The sequence below is a fragment of the Xyrauchen texanus genome, chromosome 28 (assembly GCF_025860055.1).
Source record: "Xyrauchen texanus isolate HMW12.3.18 chromosome 28, RBS_HiC_50CHRs, whole genome shotgun sequence".
Lineage (NCBI taxonomy): Eukaryota > Metazoa > Chordata > Actinopteri > Cypriniformes > Catostomidae > Xyrauchen > Xyrauchen texanus.
The window spans coordinates 8,855,662-8,877,007 of NC_068303.1; the positions used below are offsets into that span (position 1 = coordinate 8,855,662).

The 21,346-nt window shown below is 37.6% G+C and overlaps 1 protein-coding gene across 9 annotated transcripts in view; it reads right to left on the minus strand.

Annotated features, from left to right (window-relative positions):
* trdn (triadin) overlaps positions 1-21,346 on the minus strand; it is a 61,774-nt gene that overhangs the window by 20,259 nt on the left and 20,169 nt on the right. For 8 of the 9 annotated variants that reach the window (XM_052095994.1, XM_052095993.1, XM_052095992.1 and 5 more), the window contains 5 exons: positions 20,658-20,684; positions 18,600-18,626; positions 12,045-13,274; positions 9,289-9,390; positions 4,041-4,112 (listed from right to left, as the gene is read on the minus strand). In XM_052095994.1, coding sequence (XP_051951954.1) covers positions 4,041-4,112; positions 9,289-9,390; positions 12,045-13,274; positions 18,600-18,626; positions 20,658-20,684 — 1,458 coding nt within the window. The remainder of the gene's footprint in view (positions 1-4,040; positions 4,113-9,288; positions 9,391-12,044; positions 13,275-18,599; positions 18,627-20,657; positions 20,685-21,346) is intronic. The other variant, XM_052095990.1, reaches the window with a different exon arrangement.

The following is a 21,346-nucleotide window of genomic DNA, read 5'->3' on the forward strand; positions in this document are numbered from 1 at the left end:
TTAACATTTTCACCTATGATTTTGTAGCAAAACTACAGGCAAAAATATAACCTTAGAAAGGTGGAGGCGTCTTTTTTCTTTCTTTGTTTTTTTACACAGAGATAGGTAGATCAATGACTAAAATCAGTTGACTTCAACACCCCTTGTTGCATTATGCTAATAGTGTGAGTCAAAATATTTGTTGTGTTTTCAGAGTTAGAGTGCCTATAACTCCATATGTATTACATATTTCATAGTATCCTTATAGATTCTGATTCTATCTTTTTTTATTTATTTATATATTTATAAATTTTTAGGTACTATATGGTCAAATTCCAGAGATATGGGTCTCTCAGCGTGGCATCATGGGTAAGTTGTTAAATTTTTACCCATTTTCAATGGTCTAAAACCAAATGTGAGTCACATGGTATGAAGCTAGTTTTTCTTATCCAACAAAACAAAGGTTTAAACCACAAATAATGTTGAAACTAGGAATGTACTTTGCATGTATTGACAAAAGAAGAACATTTTCATCTTTTAAATGACTTTGCCTTTTTTGTCATAAAACAATATGTATATTCCATGTGAATTTGCTTATGTAGGTACAAAAAAGGCAAGTTTGACAGGAATTTACTTGTGCACTTTGTACTAATACGTTCTCTTTTGCTAAAGTAAATCAAATAAATAAATAAATGAATGTATACTAGCCCCGCACGATTTAGAGAAAAAATGCAATATGTGATAAGATAATCCTATGATGATGTAGGAGCGTGCAGAACATATCCCCACAGTCCTAATTAACTGAAATGTGTTGGAATAAAACAGGACAATCCATCCAGATCAGAGACATAGTTGTCTTTTGTTCCAAACTGCATATAATATGTACAGTTTTAGCAACTAGCTAGCAGATATTAAAATTCATCTTCAATTATTTTGATTTTTTTTCTAAAAAATACATGAATATAAACAGATGCACAGGTAGCTTTTATAACCTGCCGGGCATTATTGCCTGCCACACCTCTACCAGTGCCTTAAGCCCAGCTGCGAGGTCATCAGCCGGAAGCCACTTAACTTCAATGTTTTTCCCCATTAATCCCAGAACATCTCCTGGTGGTGGGGCAGCGGTCAGGGACGTCTCCCTGCCACCCTCTGCAGCTGGATACCAGATCCCCTCCAACAACTTGTCTTCCCATCCAGACATCCTTCCTTCACAAATTACTTGCAACCAGGGTTCTATACGTCATAATACCTCGACACGACAACTCCATTTCTCAGTTTCCTCTGCCAAAGTCCTTCAAAGACTTTTTTAAAGCTGCTTTGTGGCCAGATCAGCATATTTTGCTTCTTCCTCTCATAAGCGGTCTCCAGACCCTTTTCCCATGCAACAGTAAGCTCAATGATTACTATTTTCCTAGCTGAAGTCGACCACAAAACTACATCTGGCCTCAAGGAGGTAATAGCAACCTCGGTAGGAAATTATAGCTACTGGCCAATGTCGACCATCATTGACCAATCACTTCCAGGCACCAAGCTTGATCTGGCTTCCCTCTGTGCTGCGCCTTGTGTGGCACCTCCTTTTTTAACTAAATCATACCCTGCCCCTGGGGAGTATGGTTGCCTTTGTTTGTCTTTACTCTGAAAGTAAGTCGCACATTTCAACATAATGTGGAATATCTGAGATAATATATAAAATTGTGGAATATCTGAGAAGAATCTTTGTAATTTTATTTTTACACTGTATTTCATGTTTGTATTAATAAAAACATTAGTTCGTTCAATGTGTGACTTTTGTTTTGAAAAAAATTAATCCAGAAGCATTTACCGTAGGCGTTATCTTTTTCCCACCATATTCTGGCAACTCCTGCTATTAATATAATTAGACGTCAAATGATTGTACAAAGTTGTCTATATGTCACCAGCTTGATGACGCCTTCTGATTGGATGGTTATCTTATCCGCTTGGCCTGCCTTCGAGCCTTTGGACTATGTTGAATTGTGTGTGCTTTCTCTTAAGACCACTGTATTGCTGGCTTTGACCTCAGTATAAAAGATCGGTGATTTGCAAGCACTGTCAGTTGACAATTCATGTCTGGATTTTGGTCAAGGTCTTTCAAAAACCAATGTCAAACCCAGAAAAACTATGTGCCTGAGGTTCTAACCACACTCTTTAGAGCGGAAGTGGTTCACCTTCAAGCCTTTTTCCCCTCCTCCTTTTAATTCAGATGAGGAACAGTCCTTGAAATTGGTATGCCCTTTGCGAGCGCTACACACATACTTTGAGCACACCTGCCAATTCAGACTGTCTGACCAGCTCTTTGTGTGCTATGGAGGATGCGCGAAAGGAATGTCCATCTACAAGCAAAGACTTTTTCACTGGATCGTTGACGCCCTGGCTTAAGAGTCGCAGGGTGCGAATTGCCCAATTGGTGTTAAAGCACACACAACTAGAGGTGTGGCCTCGTCATGGGCACAGACAAACAGTGTGTCCTTACAAGACATATGTTTTGCAGCAGGATGGTCTTCTCAAAACACATTCGCAAGATTTTACAATGTAATGTTTCTCTCATAGCAAGTCATCTCTGTCCACTTGCTATTTAATTGGCCAAACATTTACTTAAGCCCCTCTTTTTAATATGGGCTCAATGACTTTCAGACCCTGCATTCAGACCATTGTATTTCCCAAATGCCACAGGCACTTTCATTATAAATAAATACAAATAAAACAAATTTCCTTCCCTACTGGGTTCTTGAAGGGGTTAATTCATAGCATAGACTATAGTTCATATATCCATTCTGAGTGTTCCCCTCCTGGACCAACATGAGGGTCATTCACTTGTGGCATACTCGGTCGCCATCCCACGGGACTCCTCTCTGGAAGGTTATGTCCTGTAGTGCATGTATGGACATTTTGATTATTTTTTGGCTAATAATAATAATAATGTAATTGCAAATCAAATCATCATTGTATGGACCTTCAGATTTGAAATATTCTTCTACAAATCTTCATTTGTGTTCTGCAGAAGATAGAAAGTAATACACATCTAACAACTATCCCTTTGTTCTAATTTTTTATTTGAATATTAATAGACAAAGCAGTAAACAGCTGATGCTTGTGAAAGTATTGTCTCCTAATTTTAACCATTTAAAATGAACACTACAATTTAGAACTTAGTGGCTGTTTGATTTTCTGTAACGGCTATATGAACGACTTCTAAACTGACCAATCGCAGACCGCTTATGAGCTGCTCTTATTAGCCAATCCGAATGGGGAGGCGGGACCTGCCAGAAAACGCGTTGTTAAAAAAATAACGCTTACCGTAGATATTCGCTTTCTGCTTTGGATAAAGGTGTTTGGGACCACTCTGAACTTGAGATTGAGAGGATTTATTTCATGGGGCAATCCATGAATTTAATATGCATATTGCTATGTACATTTGCGATATTTGTATAAATTAGATCTAATTAGATATCGTGCAGCCCTAATTTAGTTTTAATAATTTAGAGTCAGTTTTAAAATCTACAAGCTTTTATGTGAATAATGCATATTTCTGTTAAAAAACAAAACAAAACAAACAGAAAATGCAAGTCAGTTTATTTGGAAAAAGTTGCTCCTTTAAAAATAAATAAATAAAGCATATTTTTCCCACCTAAGACCCAAAGTATGGCTGTAACTGCCATAGACATTGGGGACCACATTTTTTTTTTTTTAAATAATATAAAATAAAAAAGTGACATTTCATTAATTTAATCAATTTGGTGTATGCAACATTTGCTCTCTTTAAGTTGTGTAGTGCATATATTGGTCATCGGTCACCCCACTCTTTAGATATTTCCATTGGGAAGAAAACATATATTTTGTACAACCACTTGCCTAAAGCGATTGTGCAGGTATGTCCTGTGGCCAGGCCTTAAAAATGGCACTGCCTTTTAACACACTTGGGAGAACAACTTTCTCGCTGTCTGTTAGTAGCTTGCAATAAGGTTCACAATATTTATTTTGTTTCATATGTCTCTCTCTCTTTAGAGAAAATAGCACCACTTATACAGTAATTGTGCACTGACCTTCTTTCTCAACATCTACCGTTTTCACAGGTATCTCGACCTTCTGCTTTTCCTTCACTTTCTCAACTGCTGCTGTTTTAAGACATAAAACAAACAAAACAAGGTTAGTCCTATAGCCTATAAAGAAAATACAAAGACAAAAGACACAGGCATGTACTTGCATACACACATACACAATTACACACATAGAGACAAATCCACACAGTGTGAACTTAGATGTTCTGTTCCTTTGTGTACTTTGTTTGTGCTTTCTGTGGACTTTGTTCTACCCCATGGGTCAAAATGGATCTCTTCAAGTCCTTCATTTTTGCACTTTTCCCTCCCAGCAGGCTTCTTTCTCTCAGCAGGGATTTATTCTGTTGTGTGAAACATATCTAATGATGTTCTTGATAGAGGAATGACAGAGTAGCTGCTGCGTGCCTGCGGCAGGGGCTGAGATTCTCATTTTTCATGCCTGTTCTCTGCAGTAAATGGAATCAGGTGCTGTTATTGATGTAATTTTCTGAGGAGAACAAAACATTTGAGAGAACTGAAGCACAAAGTAGTGAAGTAAAAAAAAAACAAGTCAACTACTTGACTTAACCTTGTCAATAAAATATAAATCAGCAGCCCAAAAGCCTGTGATGTTTTTGGTTTTTGTAATGGAAAGACAATCAGGGATTGCCGTGAAGGTATGGGAAATAAGAAAAGACAAAAAAAAAAACAAATCTCCTTTTGTGTTCCACGGAAAAAAGAAAGTCAGATACGTTTGGAAATCAGAGATGTTGCTGAAGGAATGTAATAGAAACATTTTATGAAAGTGCTGTGTATTCCATCATCTAAAACTAGTGCAGTTTAGAAACAGATCTATCATACCTGAAAGACATATCATACCTAACAGCACTTGTCCAATGATACAGGGACATACTGTTCATAAGAGAGCCAGCAAATGGAAAATGAATGTCTCTTCTCTGGGCAGGCCACAGGCAGAACTGTGTAGTAGTTCAGTGGACATAAGTCAAGACTGAATCACAGACAAATTATTTCATTTCAGGCTCTCACTGTCAATTTGAAATCTGTATGAGCTATATTAAATTCATTGTGTACAAATGCCCACCAAAATGACATGCATTTTTAATGCACTCGTTGCATTAGGAGGATGAATACAAATCAAAGTATTGCTGTAAAATCACTTTAGGTGATAAACACTGAACATCTACTGTAATATCTCTGAAAATCATATTTAATTATTTATCTAACTAAAAATAAATGTTTTTTATTTATTCTATGTTTTTTAGGCTCTCTTGGGCAGTTTGAAGAGATTTTTAAAGTTTTAAGGTTAAAAGCATTGTGTAGTTTGAATATTTTGTCAGTTTGAGGAGGGATATTAAGTTTGAAGGATACATTTGCCTTGTGTACTTGCAGTACTAAGCCTTTGCTAAGGTGTTCTTGGTGATCCAGTAGGGCTGGGGGATTTGGCCAAAAATTGTATCACAATATTTGTTTTCAAATCGTTTGATATATATTTATCAAAATATACATTTCATACCATTAATGAGGGAGGAAATGCATTCCATGTGTTTGGTAGACCTCAAGAATGAAGACAAACATAACTTGTTTCTTAACAAGTAAACCCCAGAATGTAAGCTACCTTTAAAGTGTACTGAGTTTAGGGTTTCGCCTAATCCTACATATGGTGAGTGTGTGTGACCTATTTTCAATAAAATTTAACCAATGTTGTCATTTTCAGCTGAAGTTTGACTCCACTGAAATACTTTCTTGTGACGCTCCACACTCCAGCTCAGTAGGTGGCAGTAAGTACCATGAGCTGAATTGCAAACCGCTAATAAACATCACAAGAAGAAGAAAGAATTTCTGGTCTGTGACCCCGCAATGGATCATGAAGAACTTTAAATTAAATAGTATATAAATAAAGATCAATGATGTTGATTTTGGATATGTTGCTGTGTTCAGTCAATAGCTAAATTGCATTGTCAGTGCTGTTTTGTTTGGTACACAGCAATATCATATTAGCCAGATAGCTAGCTAGTGGCCGCCAAGCCTGATTACCAGTTTCCATGACAGCAGGGCTTATGTAGCCGCTAGCCAGCTACTACTAGCAGGCTGATTTCATGATTGTGATTCAGTTAGCTAGTTGTGTGTATAGCTTTACTGAACTGCTAGCTTTTTTAGCGAGACGTATCTGAGCCGATCGTCTAGATGTAGAACAAAGGCTATATACAGTGAGGAAAATAAGTATTTGAACACCCTGCTATTTTGCAAGTTCTCCCACTTAGAAATCATTGAGGGGTCTGAAATTGTCATCGTAGGTGCATGTCCACTGTGAGAGACATAATCTAAAAAAAAAAATCCAGAAATCACAATGTATGATTTTTTAACTATTTATTTGTATGATACAGCTGCAAATAAGTATTTGAACACCTGTCTATCAGCTAGAATTCTGACCCTCAAAGACCTGTTAGTCTGCCTTTAAAATGTCCACCTCCACTCCATTTATTATCCTAAATTAGATGCACCTGTTTGAGGTTGTTAGCTGCATAAAGACACCTGTCCACCCCATACAATCAGTAAGAATCCAACTACTAACGTGGCCAAGACCAAAGAGCTGTCCAAAGACACTAGAGACAAAATTGTACACCTCCACAAGGCTGGAAAGGGCTACGGGAAATTGCCAAGCAGCTTGGTGAAAAAAGGTCCACTGTTGGAGCAATCATTAGAAAATGGAAGAAGCTAAACATGACTGTCAATCTCCCTCGGACTGGGGCTCCATGCAAGATCTCACCTCGTGGGGTCTCAATGATCCTAAGAAAGGTGAGAAATCAGCCCAGAACTACACGGGAGGAGCTGGTCAATGACCTGAAAAGAGCTGGGACCACCGTTTCCAAGGTTACTGTTGGTAATACACTAAGACGTCATGGTTTGAAATCATGCATGGCACGGAAGGTTCCCCTGCTTAAACCAGCACATGTCAAGGCCCGTCTTAAGTTTGCCAATGACCATTTGGATGATCCAGAGGAGCCATGGGAGAAAGTCATGTGGTCAGATGAGACCAAAATATAACTTTTTGGTCATAATTCCACTAACCGTGTTTGGAGGAAGATGAATGATGAGTACCATCCCAAGAACACCATCGCTACTGTGAAGCATGGGGGTGGTAGCATCATGCTTTGGGGGTGTTTTTCTGCACATGGGACAGGGCGACTGCACTGTATTAAGGAGAGGATGACCGGGGCCATGTATGGCGAGATTTTGGGGAACAACATCCTTCCCTCAGTTAGAGCATTGAAGATGGGTCGAGGCTGGGTCTTCCAACATGACAATGACCCGAAGCAGACAGCCAGGATAACCAAGGAGTGGCTCTGTAAGAAGCATATCAAGGTTCTGGCGTGGCCTTGCCAGTCTCCAGACCTAAACCCAATAGAGAATCTTTGGAAGGAGCTCAAACTCCGTGTTTCTCAGTGACAGCCCAGAAACCTGACTGATCTAGAGAAGATCTGTGTGGAGGAGTGGGCCAAAATCCCTCCTGCAGTGTGTGCAAACCTGGTGAAAAACTACAGGAAACGTTTGACCTCTGTAATTGCAAACAAAGGCTACTGTACCAAATATTAACATTGATTTTCTCAGGTGTTCAAATACTTATTTGCAGCTGTATCATACAAATAAATAGTTAAAAAATCATACATTGTGATTTCTGGATTTGTTTTTTTTAGATTATGTCTCTCACAGTGGACATGCACCTACGATGACAATTTCAGACCCCTCCATGATTTCTAAGTGGGAGAACTTGCAAAATAGCAGGGTGTTCAAATACTTATTTTCCTCACTGTATATAGAAAATAACTCAAAAGTTTATCATCAAAATAATTTTTTTTCCCCCTATAAATATTGATATTGTTTTATTGCCCAGCCCTAGTTGTTAGGAAATTACTAAGCGATTGCTGAGTGTTTGCTAGGGTGCTCTGGATGCTTGTGTAACGGGAGCCAGCTGGTAGAGAGCTGTGCAGTGTGTAAACCTCACTCTCCTGACCTCAAGAGGTGCACTAGCGACTGACGCTAGAGTCTGTAGCCTTTAGCCTCCTTGTTAGCGCACCCGCCTCCCATGCCTGAGATGTTGGTTCAAGTCTCGTTCGGAGCTGGGCGAGCAGGACTGGTTACAATGGTGCCGTGACCCAGATGGGAGTGAGGTTTAGGGGGGTGAGTGTAACGGGAGCCAGCTGATAGATAGCTGTGCAGTGTGTAAACCTCACTCTCCTGACTTCAAGAGGTGAACTAGCGAGTGACGCTAGAGGCTGTAGCCTTTAGCCTCCTTGTTAGCGCACCCGCCTCCCATGCCTGAGATGTCGGTTCAAGTCTCGTTCGGAGCTGGGCGAGCAGGACTGGTTACAATGGTGCCATGACCCGGATGGGAGTGAGGTTTAGGGGGGTGAGTGTAACGGGAGCCAGCTGGTAGATAGCTGTGCAGTGTGTAAACCTCACTCTCCTGACTTCAAGAGGTGAACTAGCGAGTGACGCTAGTGGCTGTTGCCTTTAGCCTCCTTGTTAGAGCACCCGCCTCCCACGCCGGAGACATCGGTTCGAGTCCCGTTCGGGGCGACCAGGACCGGTTACACTTGCTAGGTGTGACTAGGCAATTGCAAGCATTATCCTAGTGGTTGTGAGACAATTACTAGCCATAGATGAATGGTTGCTAGGCTGTTGCTAAACAGATAGTATGTTTTTCTAAATGGTAGCAAGGACATTGCTAGATGGTTGCTCAGTTATTGTTGGTGGTATCTAGAACACCGCTATTTGGTTGCAAGGGTGTTGTGGGTGGTCATTGTGTTGTCAACCCAACGTAATGACTTTCCCCTTTACCAAGTGTATATGGAACTCTGTGTATTTGTTCCAGTATGAAAGAATCAGTGCTCTTGTTGTGCTGAGCGTCAGCATGTGTAGCCATAATCTCTGCAGTGCTTCATCATTGACACTTCTTATATCCACATAGGTACCAGTAGCTTATGTCTATGCAAATCCTTGTCACATCCTAGTACAGCTGTTCCTAGACAGAAGATGTGTAAGTCCTCTGGACTCATCTTAACACTGTTTGAGTTTGTCATATTGCTGTGTCATACTAAATCAACCCTGGATTATATTTCCATCTTGCAACACACACACACTGGTTTATCGCTACTCTCCACTCTGATTTTAATCTGATGCCCAGGAGAATTCTGGGCACTCACGAGGAGTTCTGCAAATCCTTGTTTGTTACCTTTAGGGACTGTTTTTGGTTGTGGTTCTTTTTCAACTATTTCTTCTTCCTTGGCAACCTCTTCATTTTCATCTGTTTCCTCTTCCTGCTGTGTTTCTGTGTCTTTACAAGAAAAGAAAACATATTTATAAGGCTTGCCGGATGGTCTTGGTGATTTTGTTTTGAATCAAGTCAGTGCAACATTCTGTAAACATTTAAATTAATTTCTGATCAAATAGTTTTTTTTTATGTTTTTATTTTTTGGGGTATTATCAATATGCTATAATGCTTTCTATATTGAGCATTTTGAAAACAGATCGTAGCCTACAGACTGTTTCTTCCTCAGTATCTACTTCCTGTCTCTGTGCTTCAGGAACTAATTTATCACAGAGGTGAGTTACATAAACAACATAGTCAGCAGGTGCCTCAATGGATATCTATTTACTTTATTTTTGACCTGTTAGCAGCTATTTCTTGAACTCTGCTGATAGATTTTTGAGGGAGCTAGATTTCCCCTCTGTTGGTGGTTAGATTACATTAGCAGTTGACAAAGAGGTTGTTGATTTATACAATTTATTTGGAACAATGCTTTTGAAATAAACTTCAGAATTCAGAATTCATTAGCAACAACATGGCATCTGGGGATAGCAGGTTTAGCTTTTTGTACACTGTGATGTTTGGCAAATCAGCTACTTACTAAATGAGTTAGTAAAATTAAAGCTGGGCTATGTATATCATTAGGAAAGCATTTTAAAAAGCAAAGAAGGGAGGGTAGGCACTGCAACCTTTTGTCGCTGCTAAACAGTAGAAGTTGTTTACTTGCGATAAGCTGCATTAGCTTGATAGCCTATAAGAGCTGCTAAATAAATGTAACACAAATAGGACAATAAACAATAATACCTTTATGCACTACAACTACTACTGTTACTTCAACAAAAACGATGGTGACCATATTTGTTTTACTCTTTCTAGCCACAAGAACCCTTGACCTTCTCTAAGTTTGATTTTTTATTTTTTTAATCTTATTTTGGCATAATCTAATTCAGATGTTTTCCTCGAAATGTCAGACCTTTAATGTCCTTGAATGACACCTTTTGAGTCAGCTACTTAGTGACAGCGGACATGAAAGAAATCTGTGATGGATTCTTACCGTTTTGCTGGCAGCTGCTCAAACTTCACTAACTCAAATGGGGTTTCTTCTCACAAACTCCTACCAACATATTTGGATATGTATGGCTGCAAACTTAGACTAAACTACTGGATTTTTGTGTGGAAACAAATGTTGTTCAAACATACAGTAAATTGGATTTGTTTAAAACTGAGTTGTGTTGATGTTTCTAATGATAACTACAGACATGTCATGGTGGATTTGGCATTTTTTGTGCTGATTTCAGGGCAGAAGCTACATAATTCAGCAGAATTTAAAGGCCACACCCATATTAATATGTTTTTGTTTGAAAACTTTACTACATTTACGTCTCTCATCCCCTGTAATGTAATTTTCCTTCTTTGAAAAAGGAGGCTTTTAAACATGCGTATCCACACTAATACATCTTCGTTTGAAGAATGCAATGATTTTTCTATGTTTACACCTTTCAACCACACTAGAACAGCGTTTTCCTCCATAGAAAACATAGACATTGAAAACACACTCCATAACCACATACTTTGGAAAAATATGACTTTAGGAAACTGAAAGCAAAAGTTTTCAAACTTATAGAGATTACTGTGGACTTCCATGAGAGTACGACACTCCTATTGGTAGCTGAAACAATAGTCAAATTAGCCAAAAATATTTAAAGAACAAAAACAAAACAAGGTACTTTGATGGATTCTTGATTGCTAGATTATCTCATGCTATTTAAAGCTGGTGTGTAATGTTTACAATGTTAAAATTCATTTTTTGTATCCTGCTTAATATGTAGTCATAAAAGTCAGCTAATTTTATACAAGTTGAATTTCATATACATAAGTTTAAATGTACCTACTAGAAATAATTTTTTTCTGTTGCTCTTAAAGAAATTGGAAATTACATGTATGCCATCATGACCTGCACTAATAAATAAAACTTTAAGAAAGAAATATGAGTCAGCCAATTGTAGGTTGATTTCACTTAAATGTGTAACATTGTGACTCTCTGGCACTATTCATCTGTTGAGTGGCCCGTCCAGCCCTACACAGCAAGATTGGCAGGACCAAAGGTGTGAATTCTGGGTGGGACTATCTGTTTGTACAGTCAATGCAAGATGGTGGTAGTTTTCGGGAATCTTTTTGAAAACAGTTATTATTTTTGAAATTCCATTTGGTGGCGCTAGTGGCACATAAATTGCACATTCCAGTTTTAACAGCTTTAATTTAGCTTTCTGACAAAAAACTTACAAAATCAGAACCAATAACTGACATAAACTTTGTACCTGTCTCAGGTGTTGAGTCATCGTCTTTATCAGCCACCAGTGTTGTCTCCTCCCGTTCTTGTTCGGAACTAACTACAGGTGCTGTTACTATAATATCATCATCATCTTTAAGACTGTCTGCTGTACCCTTGTCATCATGAACATCTGAATCAGGTATGTCAAGTTCAAGGACAACATCAGCACTGTAAACTAGCTCTTTAGGTATCATATAATCTTTGTCATCAAGTGGAATATCAGCAACAGCCAAGCCAGCTTGTGAGTCAGCTAAATCAGCTACTGTGTCATAAGCTTTAGCAGCACTCTCCTGTACGGCCGTTAGTATTTCTTTATCAGCATCAACTTTAAGAAGTATAGATTCCTCACCAGTTTCTTGTGCCTCAACATCAGTGACTATAGCACCAGCACTGGCTACAATACCAAGCACAACATCGATATCATTATCATCATCGCCATCCAACTCTTTGTCCTCACTTTGGTCATCTTTTTGGTCACTATCTGTAGTGTCTACATCATCTATAATGGAAGCCTGAGCAAGAGTGATTATATCTTCTTCTTCCTCATCTTTGTCTTCTTCTTCAGGTGCCAAGGGTGGTTCTTTGTGACCTGCCGCTATCTCCACCCCACTCTCGAGAACATCCTCTGCTTCTTTGACAACTTCATCAGGTGTTTCATCATCGTCGTCGTCGTCTTTGGTCAACAATGGGGTGACGTCAGTGTCAGATATGAGATCATCTTTGATGTCATCTTCATCTTCCTCTTCTGCTTTGCTTGGTTCATTATCTTGATCATCATCAGTATCTAGTGTTTTATCAACAGCAGTGGTTGTAGAAACCTCCTCTTCTGCATCGGGTTTGTCTTTCTCATCAACTTCAGCTGCCACAACTTCCTTAGAAGCAACTTGTTCGGTGGCTTCTTCCTTCTCGTCAGGTTCAGAAGGTATGGAGGCATCTTCTTTTTCAAAAGCAGGAGCAGGAGCTACCTTATCTTCTTTCTCTTTTCGTACAACAGCTTCTTCATCAGCTTTCTCTTTCTCCTCTTCCTTAGCTTTCTCTGCAGCTTTTTCAGCATCTATCTTCTCCTTTTTCTTCTGGGTTTCCTCTGAATCTGTGATTTCCTCCACCTGTTCCTTTCTTTCCTTCATTGTCTTGTCCTCTTCATCCTCTTCTTCTTCCTCCTTTCCTTCCTCCTCTTCCTTTTCCTCTTCTTTTCCCTCCTCCTCTCCTTCCTCCTCCTCCTCTTCATTTTTGTCTTCCACAGCCTTTACGTCCACAGCTTCTTCTTCAGCTTCCTCTTCTTCCTCCTCCTCTTCATCAGCAACCTCAGCAGATTCTTTTCCCTCCTCATCCTTCTCATCTGCTTCCACCCCTCCTCTTTCCTCCATGTCCTCCTCCATTTCCTCAACCTCCTCCTCCCCTTCTTCTTCATCCCCCTCCTCATCATCTTCATCATCCTCTTCTTCCTCCTCATCCTCTTCAATCTCTTCCTCTTCTTCCTCATCAATCTCCACCTCTTCATCAGCAACCGTCTCTTCTTCCTCCTCCTCCTCCTCCTCCCCTTCCTCTTCTATTATCTCCTTGGCTCGTATCTCTGCAACTATACAATTAGGTTGATTACCACACACTGTGGTTAGAACTGTCAGTTAAGCTAACATAGTGTGTTCAAACCAAGAGTACAGCTCCACAGGATCAGGTAGAAGCAAAATAATATTTGATGTACACAATCCACAACACACAATCAGACAAATATGATGCATATGATGCAATTTACTAGCTGCTTTTGCAGAGTACTGGGTGAGGATACAAAGCAATTTATTTATGTGTGTTGGTATGATTGTTAGTACAGTATTATGGTAGATTCTAACAGAGCATGGCATAAAAAAGCAGTGTAATTAATAAAAACAAGCTGAATCAAAAATTTTGAAATTCAAAGGTGACACTTATAAGACATTTGATAGTATTTTGTATTATAAAGATATGATAATAACTGTTATTTTAAACATGAACAAAATTATTACATGGGTGATTCTCATGAAACGTCTCAAGAAAATATCCTGGTAATATTTAACACCACATTTATTTATTTATTGCATCAGGAAAAGAGTCTACATTTAGGACCATTTAGAGTTTTTGCATTGAGACATTTTTTTCCGGACACTTAAGCACAAATTACCCCCTACTTCTCATTACCATAATGCATCCGAACATTTTACTTTCACAATTGATTACAATGAGTATTCTCATTAAGTAATTTTTTATCTATTACAGTACTGAAAGCAATACCAAGGGATTAATATTGTGATGTATAAATACTTTTTTCACATGATAAGGAGAATGTTATAATGACCATCTTTTTTCACTGTGTAGTAATGAGAAATAATAGAGAAAAATACTGTAGGTTTATTTTTTATATGCTAAAAATAAGAAATAGATTGACAAATATAGTAAATTTACATTCAAATGGTTAGAAATGTCATGAAACTTTTCAATGAAATTTACAGCACTATAACATGTTACCAATGTAAATTTCATAGAAATACAAAGTTTGGCACTTTTAAATGAATGAATTTGAATGGGTGACACAATGGATCACTGAGTTCAAAGATTGAAGGGTTGCTCAGAGATTATTTTTTTTTATTAATGTATGCCTCAACGGCTTCCATTTTGCAACCCATTCAAATTCATTCATTGTGTATTTAAAGTGTCTAACTATGTATTTATCTGAAATTTGAATTGCTACTGGATAATTGCATAACCATAAGACATGCAAAGATATATGTCTGTTATGTAATTTTCAAAGAATGCAGAAATGTCTATGTGCAAAGGAGCTCGGCATATCACTCATCATTTTACAAGATTTCTTAGTGATACATTATACTGCCTGTGATTAATACTTCCATGAGGCTCAACGCCTATGTGGAGGATTTGACATTTTCTTTGTCAAATGTGACCATTGAAATCAAAATGTGACTTTTTTGGCTTTTAGTCAACGTTTGTTAGCTTTGAGGCTATCTATATGCTAGTGTTCTTTTACAAGATGACAGAGTTAACTTTTGGGAGATATATGGATATTAATAACGTACAGTGTTTCTCTTCAAACCAAAAATATTGATGACTCAATTTGTTCACATATACAAAGTCTTGTCCAATCTCTCTAGAATGACGTCCTTCCTCTGAATACCATCTGCTTCTAACTAGTGGAGTGTTGGTGGCGTAGTGGGCTAAAGCGCATAACTGTTAATCAGAAGGTTGCTGGTTCGATCCCCACAGCCACCACCATTGTGTCCTTGAGCAAGGCACTTAACTCCAGGTTGCTAAGTGCACTGTAAGTCTCTTTGGATAAAAGCTATGGAAGCATATGAGTAGCAATATTCAATTTGACATTTAGTATGCAAAATGACAATGCAATATGTGAAATGGCAATGCATTCTGTATTTAAATTTACATTTTACATTACCATTCTAGCAACGTTTGGTGCAAAATGAAAATGAAATTACATAATTTACATTTGCCATTTCATACACTCGTTTTAATATGCATTATTGAAATACTTTATAAGTTGCAAAATTAAAATGAAAATGTATTACAGAAATGATTAGATATGTGTAACATGTTCAAGCAAAAACTGTGGCAAAATGATCATTCAAATGTTATTTTTCTTAATTGCATTTACACTCACAGTCAAGACACTTGCGATTGATTTTTCATTAAATGTCCCGCAATGAATGTAGCAAAATTCAATGTGCACATTGAAAATGCATTCCGAGCCGATCACGCCCAGCCCCCTCCCGCCCTGTCAATCACTGCATCAAGGCGGGGCTCGGCAACAGGTAAACATAACATGTTATGGCTATGTTACGTGTTTTGAGCTTACAGTCTATGGTTTTGAGGTGTTGGAAAAATGGCGGCGGCAGAGCTACGAGCGTTAAATTCACTAGCAGATGAAGTGGAGCGTGAACAGAGAAACGGTAGTATTTCCGAAGATTATTACGAGTATGTAGGTGATAGAACCACTACGTTGTTGGAACGTCTGGGAGAATTTTCTGCCTTATCAGGCGCCGACACCCGTTTGGCTGCTGACCTCTTAAAGGTGGTGGAAGAACAATTGTATTCGGAGAGGCCTAGGGGAGTGGGGAGACCAGCAGCCGTGGAGATCCCTGGCGAGGCCATAGAGGGGTATCTTATGTATGGGTTAAAAGTTAAAGATATCGCGGCCTTGTATGGAGTTAGTCGATGGATGGTACATCTAACATTGTCTTGTGTATGAATCTTGCTCCATACACGTGTCCTCAAAGTCATACTCAAAATTAATGCTAAAGATCGGCTTTCTTTGATGGACACCATTTCTATCCCATATGTACAGTTGCAATCAAAATTATTCAACCCCATGGCCTGCTTGTCATTTTACTGCCAAGAACACAATTTTATGAAAAAATTCAACAAAGGCATCAGTAAACTATTATAGAAAGTTTATTAATACACATTTGAGTGATTCTGAGAATGTAAAGCAGAATAATTTATTCTTTATAACCTCTTTACAAACGCTGCCTGTAAGTGCTTAGAAGCATCTGTCACCTCTCTACTGCAATCTTGGCCCATTTCTTGCTTGATAAAGCTTCCAGATCACTGATAATCTTTGGCATTCACGTTATCCCCGCTTTCTTCAAATTCCACCAAAACTTTTCAATGAGATTTAAATCTGAATAATAATAACGTTACTACATTTAAAAAACAAAACTGCCTTTTTTTTTATTAAAATCCCCATGGCAGAATTCGGGAGTAAACACAGAGATTATGGCCTTGAGGCATTTGTATAAAATCATTAAAATATATTTAAGTTGTTGTTTACTTCAGTCCACACTGCTGCATTCGTCGATGTACCGTCCATCGACTAACTCCATACAAGGCTGCGATATCTTTAACTTTTAACCCATACATAAGATACCCCTCTATGACCTCGCCAGGGATCTCCACGGCTGCTGGTCTCCCCACTCCCCTAGGCCTCTCCGAATACAATTGTTCTTCCACCACCTTTAAGAGGTCAGCAGCCAAACGGGTGTCGGCGCCTGATAAGGCAGTAAATTCTCCCAGACGTTCCAACAACGTAGGCTACTGGTTCTTTCACCTACATACTCGTAATAATCTTCGGAAATACTACCGTTTCTCTGTTCACGCTCCACTTCATCTGCTAGTGAATTTAACGCTCGTATTAGCTCTGCCGCCGCCATTTTTCCAACACCTCAAAATCATAGACTGTAAGCTCAAAACACGTAACATAGCCGTAACATGTTACGTTTACCTGTTGCCGAGCCCCGCCTTGATGCAGTGATTGACAGGGCGGGAGGGGGCGGGGCAGTGGCGTGATCGGCTTGGAATGCATTTTCAATGTGCACATTGAATTTTGCTACATTCATTGCGGGACATTTAATGAAAAAGCAATCGCAAGTGTCTTGACTGTGAGTGTAAATGCAATTAAGAAAAATAACATTTGAATGATCATTTTGCCACAGTTTTTGCTTGAACATGTTACACATATCTAATCATTTCTGTAATATATTTTCATTTTAATTTTGCAACTTATAAAGCGTTTCAATAATGCATATTAAAACGAGTGTATGAAATGGCAAATGTAAATTATGTAATTTCATTTTCATTTTCATTTTGCACCAAACGTTGCTAGAATGGTAATGTAAAATGTAAATTTAAATACAGAATGCATTGCCATTTTACATATTGCATTGTCATTTTGCATATTACATTTCAAATTGAATATTGCTACTCATATGCTTCCATAAAAAGCATCTGCCAAATGCATAAATGTAAACTAGCAATAGCAAGTAGCAATTCATGGTTCATGACTGTGATATAAATTAGTCCCGCCCAAAGTTTCTGATTCAATAGGAACTACATCAGCATAAGATGGAAAACTTCACTTGTCAATCATGAGGTCTTTAAAAGATCAGATGCTCTCCAATTTTATTCTGGGGCATTGTTGAATACTGTGCAATAAAATAACTTTTAAGGGTAATTTACAGATTCTGAAATTACTAGGCCACTGAAGGGCTTACAGCATCCTATTAGAACAATAATTACGGTTTAGCACACTCCTGCAGTGACATTGCCTATATGTCTTTGGAACATGAAGCTAATGTCATTGTCTATAGGTGCCTATGTGTCAGCAATTATGGTCTGTACCTTTAAGGTAAAATGAGGGCATACCAATTTATAAGGAGTGCAGAGTTCCCTTAAGTGTTAATATGACAAATTACCTCAAAGATGTTGCCCATATGTTCAAAAACAGAAGAGATAGTTCGCCCAAAATGATAAATCTGTGATGTTAGGCAGAATGTTAGCTTCAGTGACCATTCATTTTCATTGTATGTAAAAAAGATTAATTGAAAGTGAATGTTAACTAAGACTAACATTCTGCATAACATCTTTTTGTGTCACACTTAAGAAAGAAAACCATATGGGTTTGGAACAACGTGAGGGTGAGAACTTGATAACATAATTCTCATTTTTGGGTTATTTTTTAATCACAAACATTTGCTTTAGCTGAAACCGATCATGTTTTTGGATGGCTTCTCGAATAGATTTGCCATTTAGTGATGGCATAATGATTTTTTGATGATGATGTTAATGGACAAATACATGCAGGTTTCTGGAACGCTGATTAGCATGGGGTGCATAATTAGGGCATGTGGAAACAAAGGAAATGATTATGAATGGCTCCAAATGATGAAATGCAATCATTGGCAGCATAATGCCCATTCTGTATTAAATACTCTAATGCTTCTACTTCTAATGCTGATGTAAAATAAATGTGTTAATTACAGAGTCCAGCTAACTGTTATCTGTTACGCCTATGGATTATTTGCTCTCCAATGAATACAATCACATCAAGCACTTTAAAGACACAAACCTTTTTTCCTCGATGGTAAGAATTCTCCTACAGGAAAGAGGCACAAGATATAATATTTTACTCACACAGGAGGCAATGTAGCTAGAACAACTGTTTATGACTTAAAAGGTATTCAAACATGTTTTAATGATGCATTTTGGCAATGCACAACATTTTTGCAAGGCACAACTAAAGTGTACTTTAGTTGGTTACAGTGAGATTAGCAGGGTAATTAGTCAACATAAAATCAGATGTGACCCTTTTCACTTTCTTAAAGACATAGTCTTTATTTACAACCTGTATGACTTACTTTCGTCTGACACAAAAATGGAAAATTCCTGAAGTATTCACAGGGTTTACTTTTCATTCTGTAAGTAAATAGTGACTAAGCATCTCATGACATTCATTACGTTTTGTGACCAAACGCCAAGTTTTGGTCATATCTTTTGAGTAATATCAATTACATTTACTGTGGCTTAATGTAGCCACTAATTATTTATTGTAAATGGCAAGTAAGAAGACTTTACCTTTACGGATTATGGGTTTGGAGTGACATTAGTGAATATTGTCAGAATTTTCAATATTGGGTTTCTTTAAATGATTATTGAGCCACGTTTTAGCATCTCTTGTGCGCTCTGGCTTTATTGTTGTATGGAACACTTTCATGATTTAGCCAATTCCTGATGTATAAAATGAAGTCCTGCTCTAAATTGCGTTGAAAATCCTATTTCAATCAGAAATACTTATTACGCAAGTAAAATGGGTTTCAAACATCAGTTTGCCTCGCCTTTTAGATCATTAGTAATAGCCAGGAAGCACTTGTGATGCTCCGTTTTGAGGACAGTCGATGGTCTATAATTTTATAAACATTTTATGAACTAACAACATGGCATAGCTTGATTTAGATTCATTGCTTTTTATTAAAATTCTCACATTTAACAAAATATTCCCTCTGCTATCTTCTCCCAGAAAACTAATGTCTGCTTTTCAAATATTGCCCCTAATACTTCTACAATTAACAGCTGCAAGTCTCACAGACCTAATGTGAGAAACATTTTGCAAGGAGATTTGCCTACGTATTTATTTCAGCAGTGATGTATCTATATTCAAAAAGTCTGCCTGAATATCATTATTTGTGCCAGACACCAATTGACATCCTAGAAGTGCTGTCGTGTCTCACTTTAAATAGAGATTGAGAGCTACTTAAGACAGCTGCATAGAAAGGCTGTATCAAGGTCACTTGTAAAAGCTCAAGTAGTGACCGGGTTAAACGGATAAATGCTGCTCAGTTAAGTCATGATTAAAAAGATGTGCAAAAGGCTTTGCTTTTGCCTATCTCACATTTTTATTGATCTCATTACATGTTGCATGGGCTATGTTTGGAATAGCAGCCTAACATACAACTCTGTTTGCTGTTCACAGAATGCACATTTTATGTATGCATAAATAGCTACTACTTTTGCTAAAATGTGTACTACAAAACAATGCACCCTGCATGGAATACTGCATCCAACAATGCAATGCACAATGAATTTGATGATCTTTTTAATTGACATATTATTGGATTGGACCAATAAAAATCTAAAAAAATATTACAATAAAATTAAATGTATTATCTTTTAAATATATTATCATTTTTAAACCACATATGTTATGTAACTACGCGTTAACTAATTTATGTTTTTTAATGTAATATTTAAAAAATAAATAAAATACTTTTAAAATTAAGGACATTTTTTACAGTGCTGGATGCCACTCTCTAAATTAAATATGCCATGTGATGAGGTCATGTGACAACAATGTAACATATTACTGTTTGAAAGGATTATTGTGAAATAATGCCTAGTGTTTCACTTTTTTTAGTTTATTTTTTAAATGGAAAGAAAATATACAACGTATACTGCATAGTATTCAGTAAGTAGTATGCAAGTATTCCGAACAAAAGGATTTTAATTAACGATTGAGCTTGCGTCATTGCTTTTAATTTGTTAATATGCAGTTAACCTATCCATTAAAATATTTAAATTTTTTTCTGTAAATGCAAATAATATTATGTGAGGGAGCATGTAGGATACTAACCTTTTCTCCTCACTGAATGATGCTCACCTAAATTGGTTGGGGAAGGATGGAATAAAGAAGACAGAGTCAGAGAAAAACTACAAAATAGATGTTTTGAAACATTGATGAGGGATGAATAAATTATAAATTGGATCAGAGAATGGAAAAGGCTTGTTTCCGATCCACAGCACTTTATTCATGGCCCTTAAGATCTTCTATGAATAATGACATGCCAACTTCAACATTACACACACACACACACACACACACACACACACACACACACACACACACACACACACACACACACACATTAATTTATGCAATTTCTCTCTCTCTTTCAAACATTTAAAGGGACAGTTCACCTAAACTGAAATTGTGTCAACATTTATTCACACTCATGTTGTTCCAAACCCATATAACTTGTCTGGCTGCATAATAGTCTCAGTCACCAATCATTTTAATTGCATCTTTTTCCATACAATGAAAGTGGATGGTGACTGAGGCTAACATTATTAATGACATCTCCTTTTGTTTTCCACAAAAGTTGTACGTGTCTGGAACGACATCAGGTTGAGTAAATTATGACAGGATTTGTTTTTTTATATTTTGGTGAACTTTGTATTTATTTTCCCTTTTTTAAAAAGGTTCAAATCTTTATTTTTCTGTGTGCATGCCTGGTGATGTATTACTTGTGTACAGTTACATTG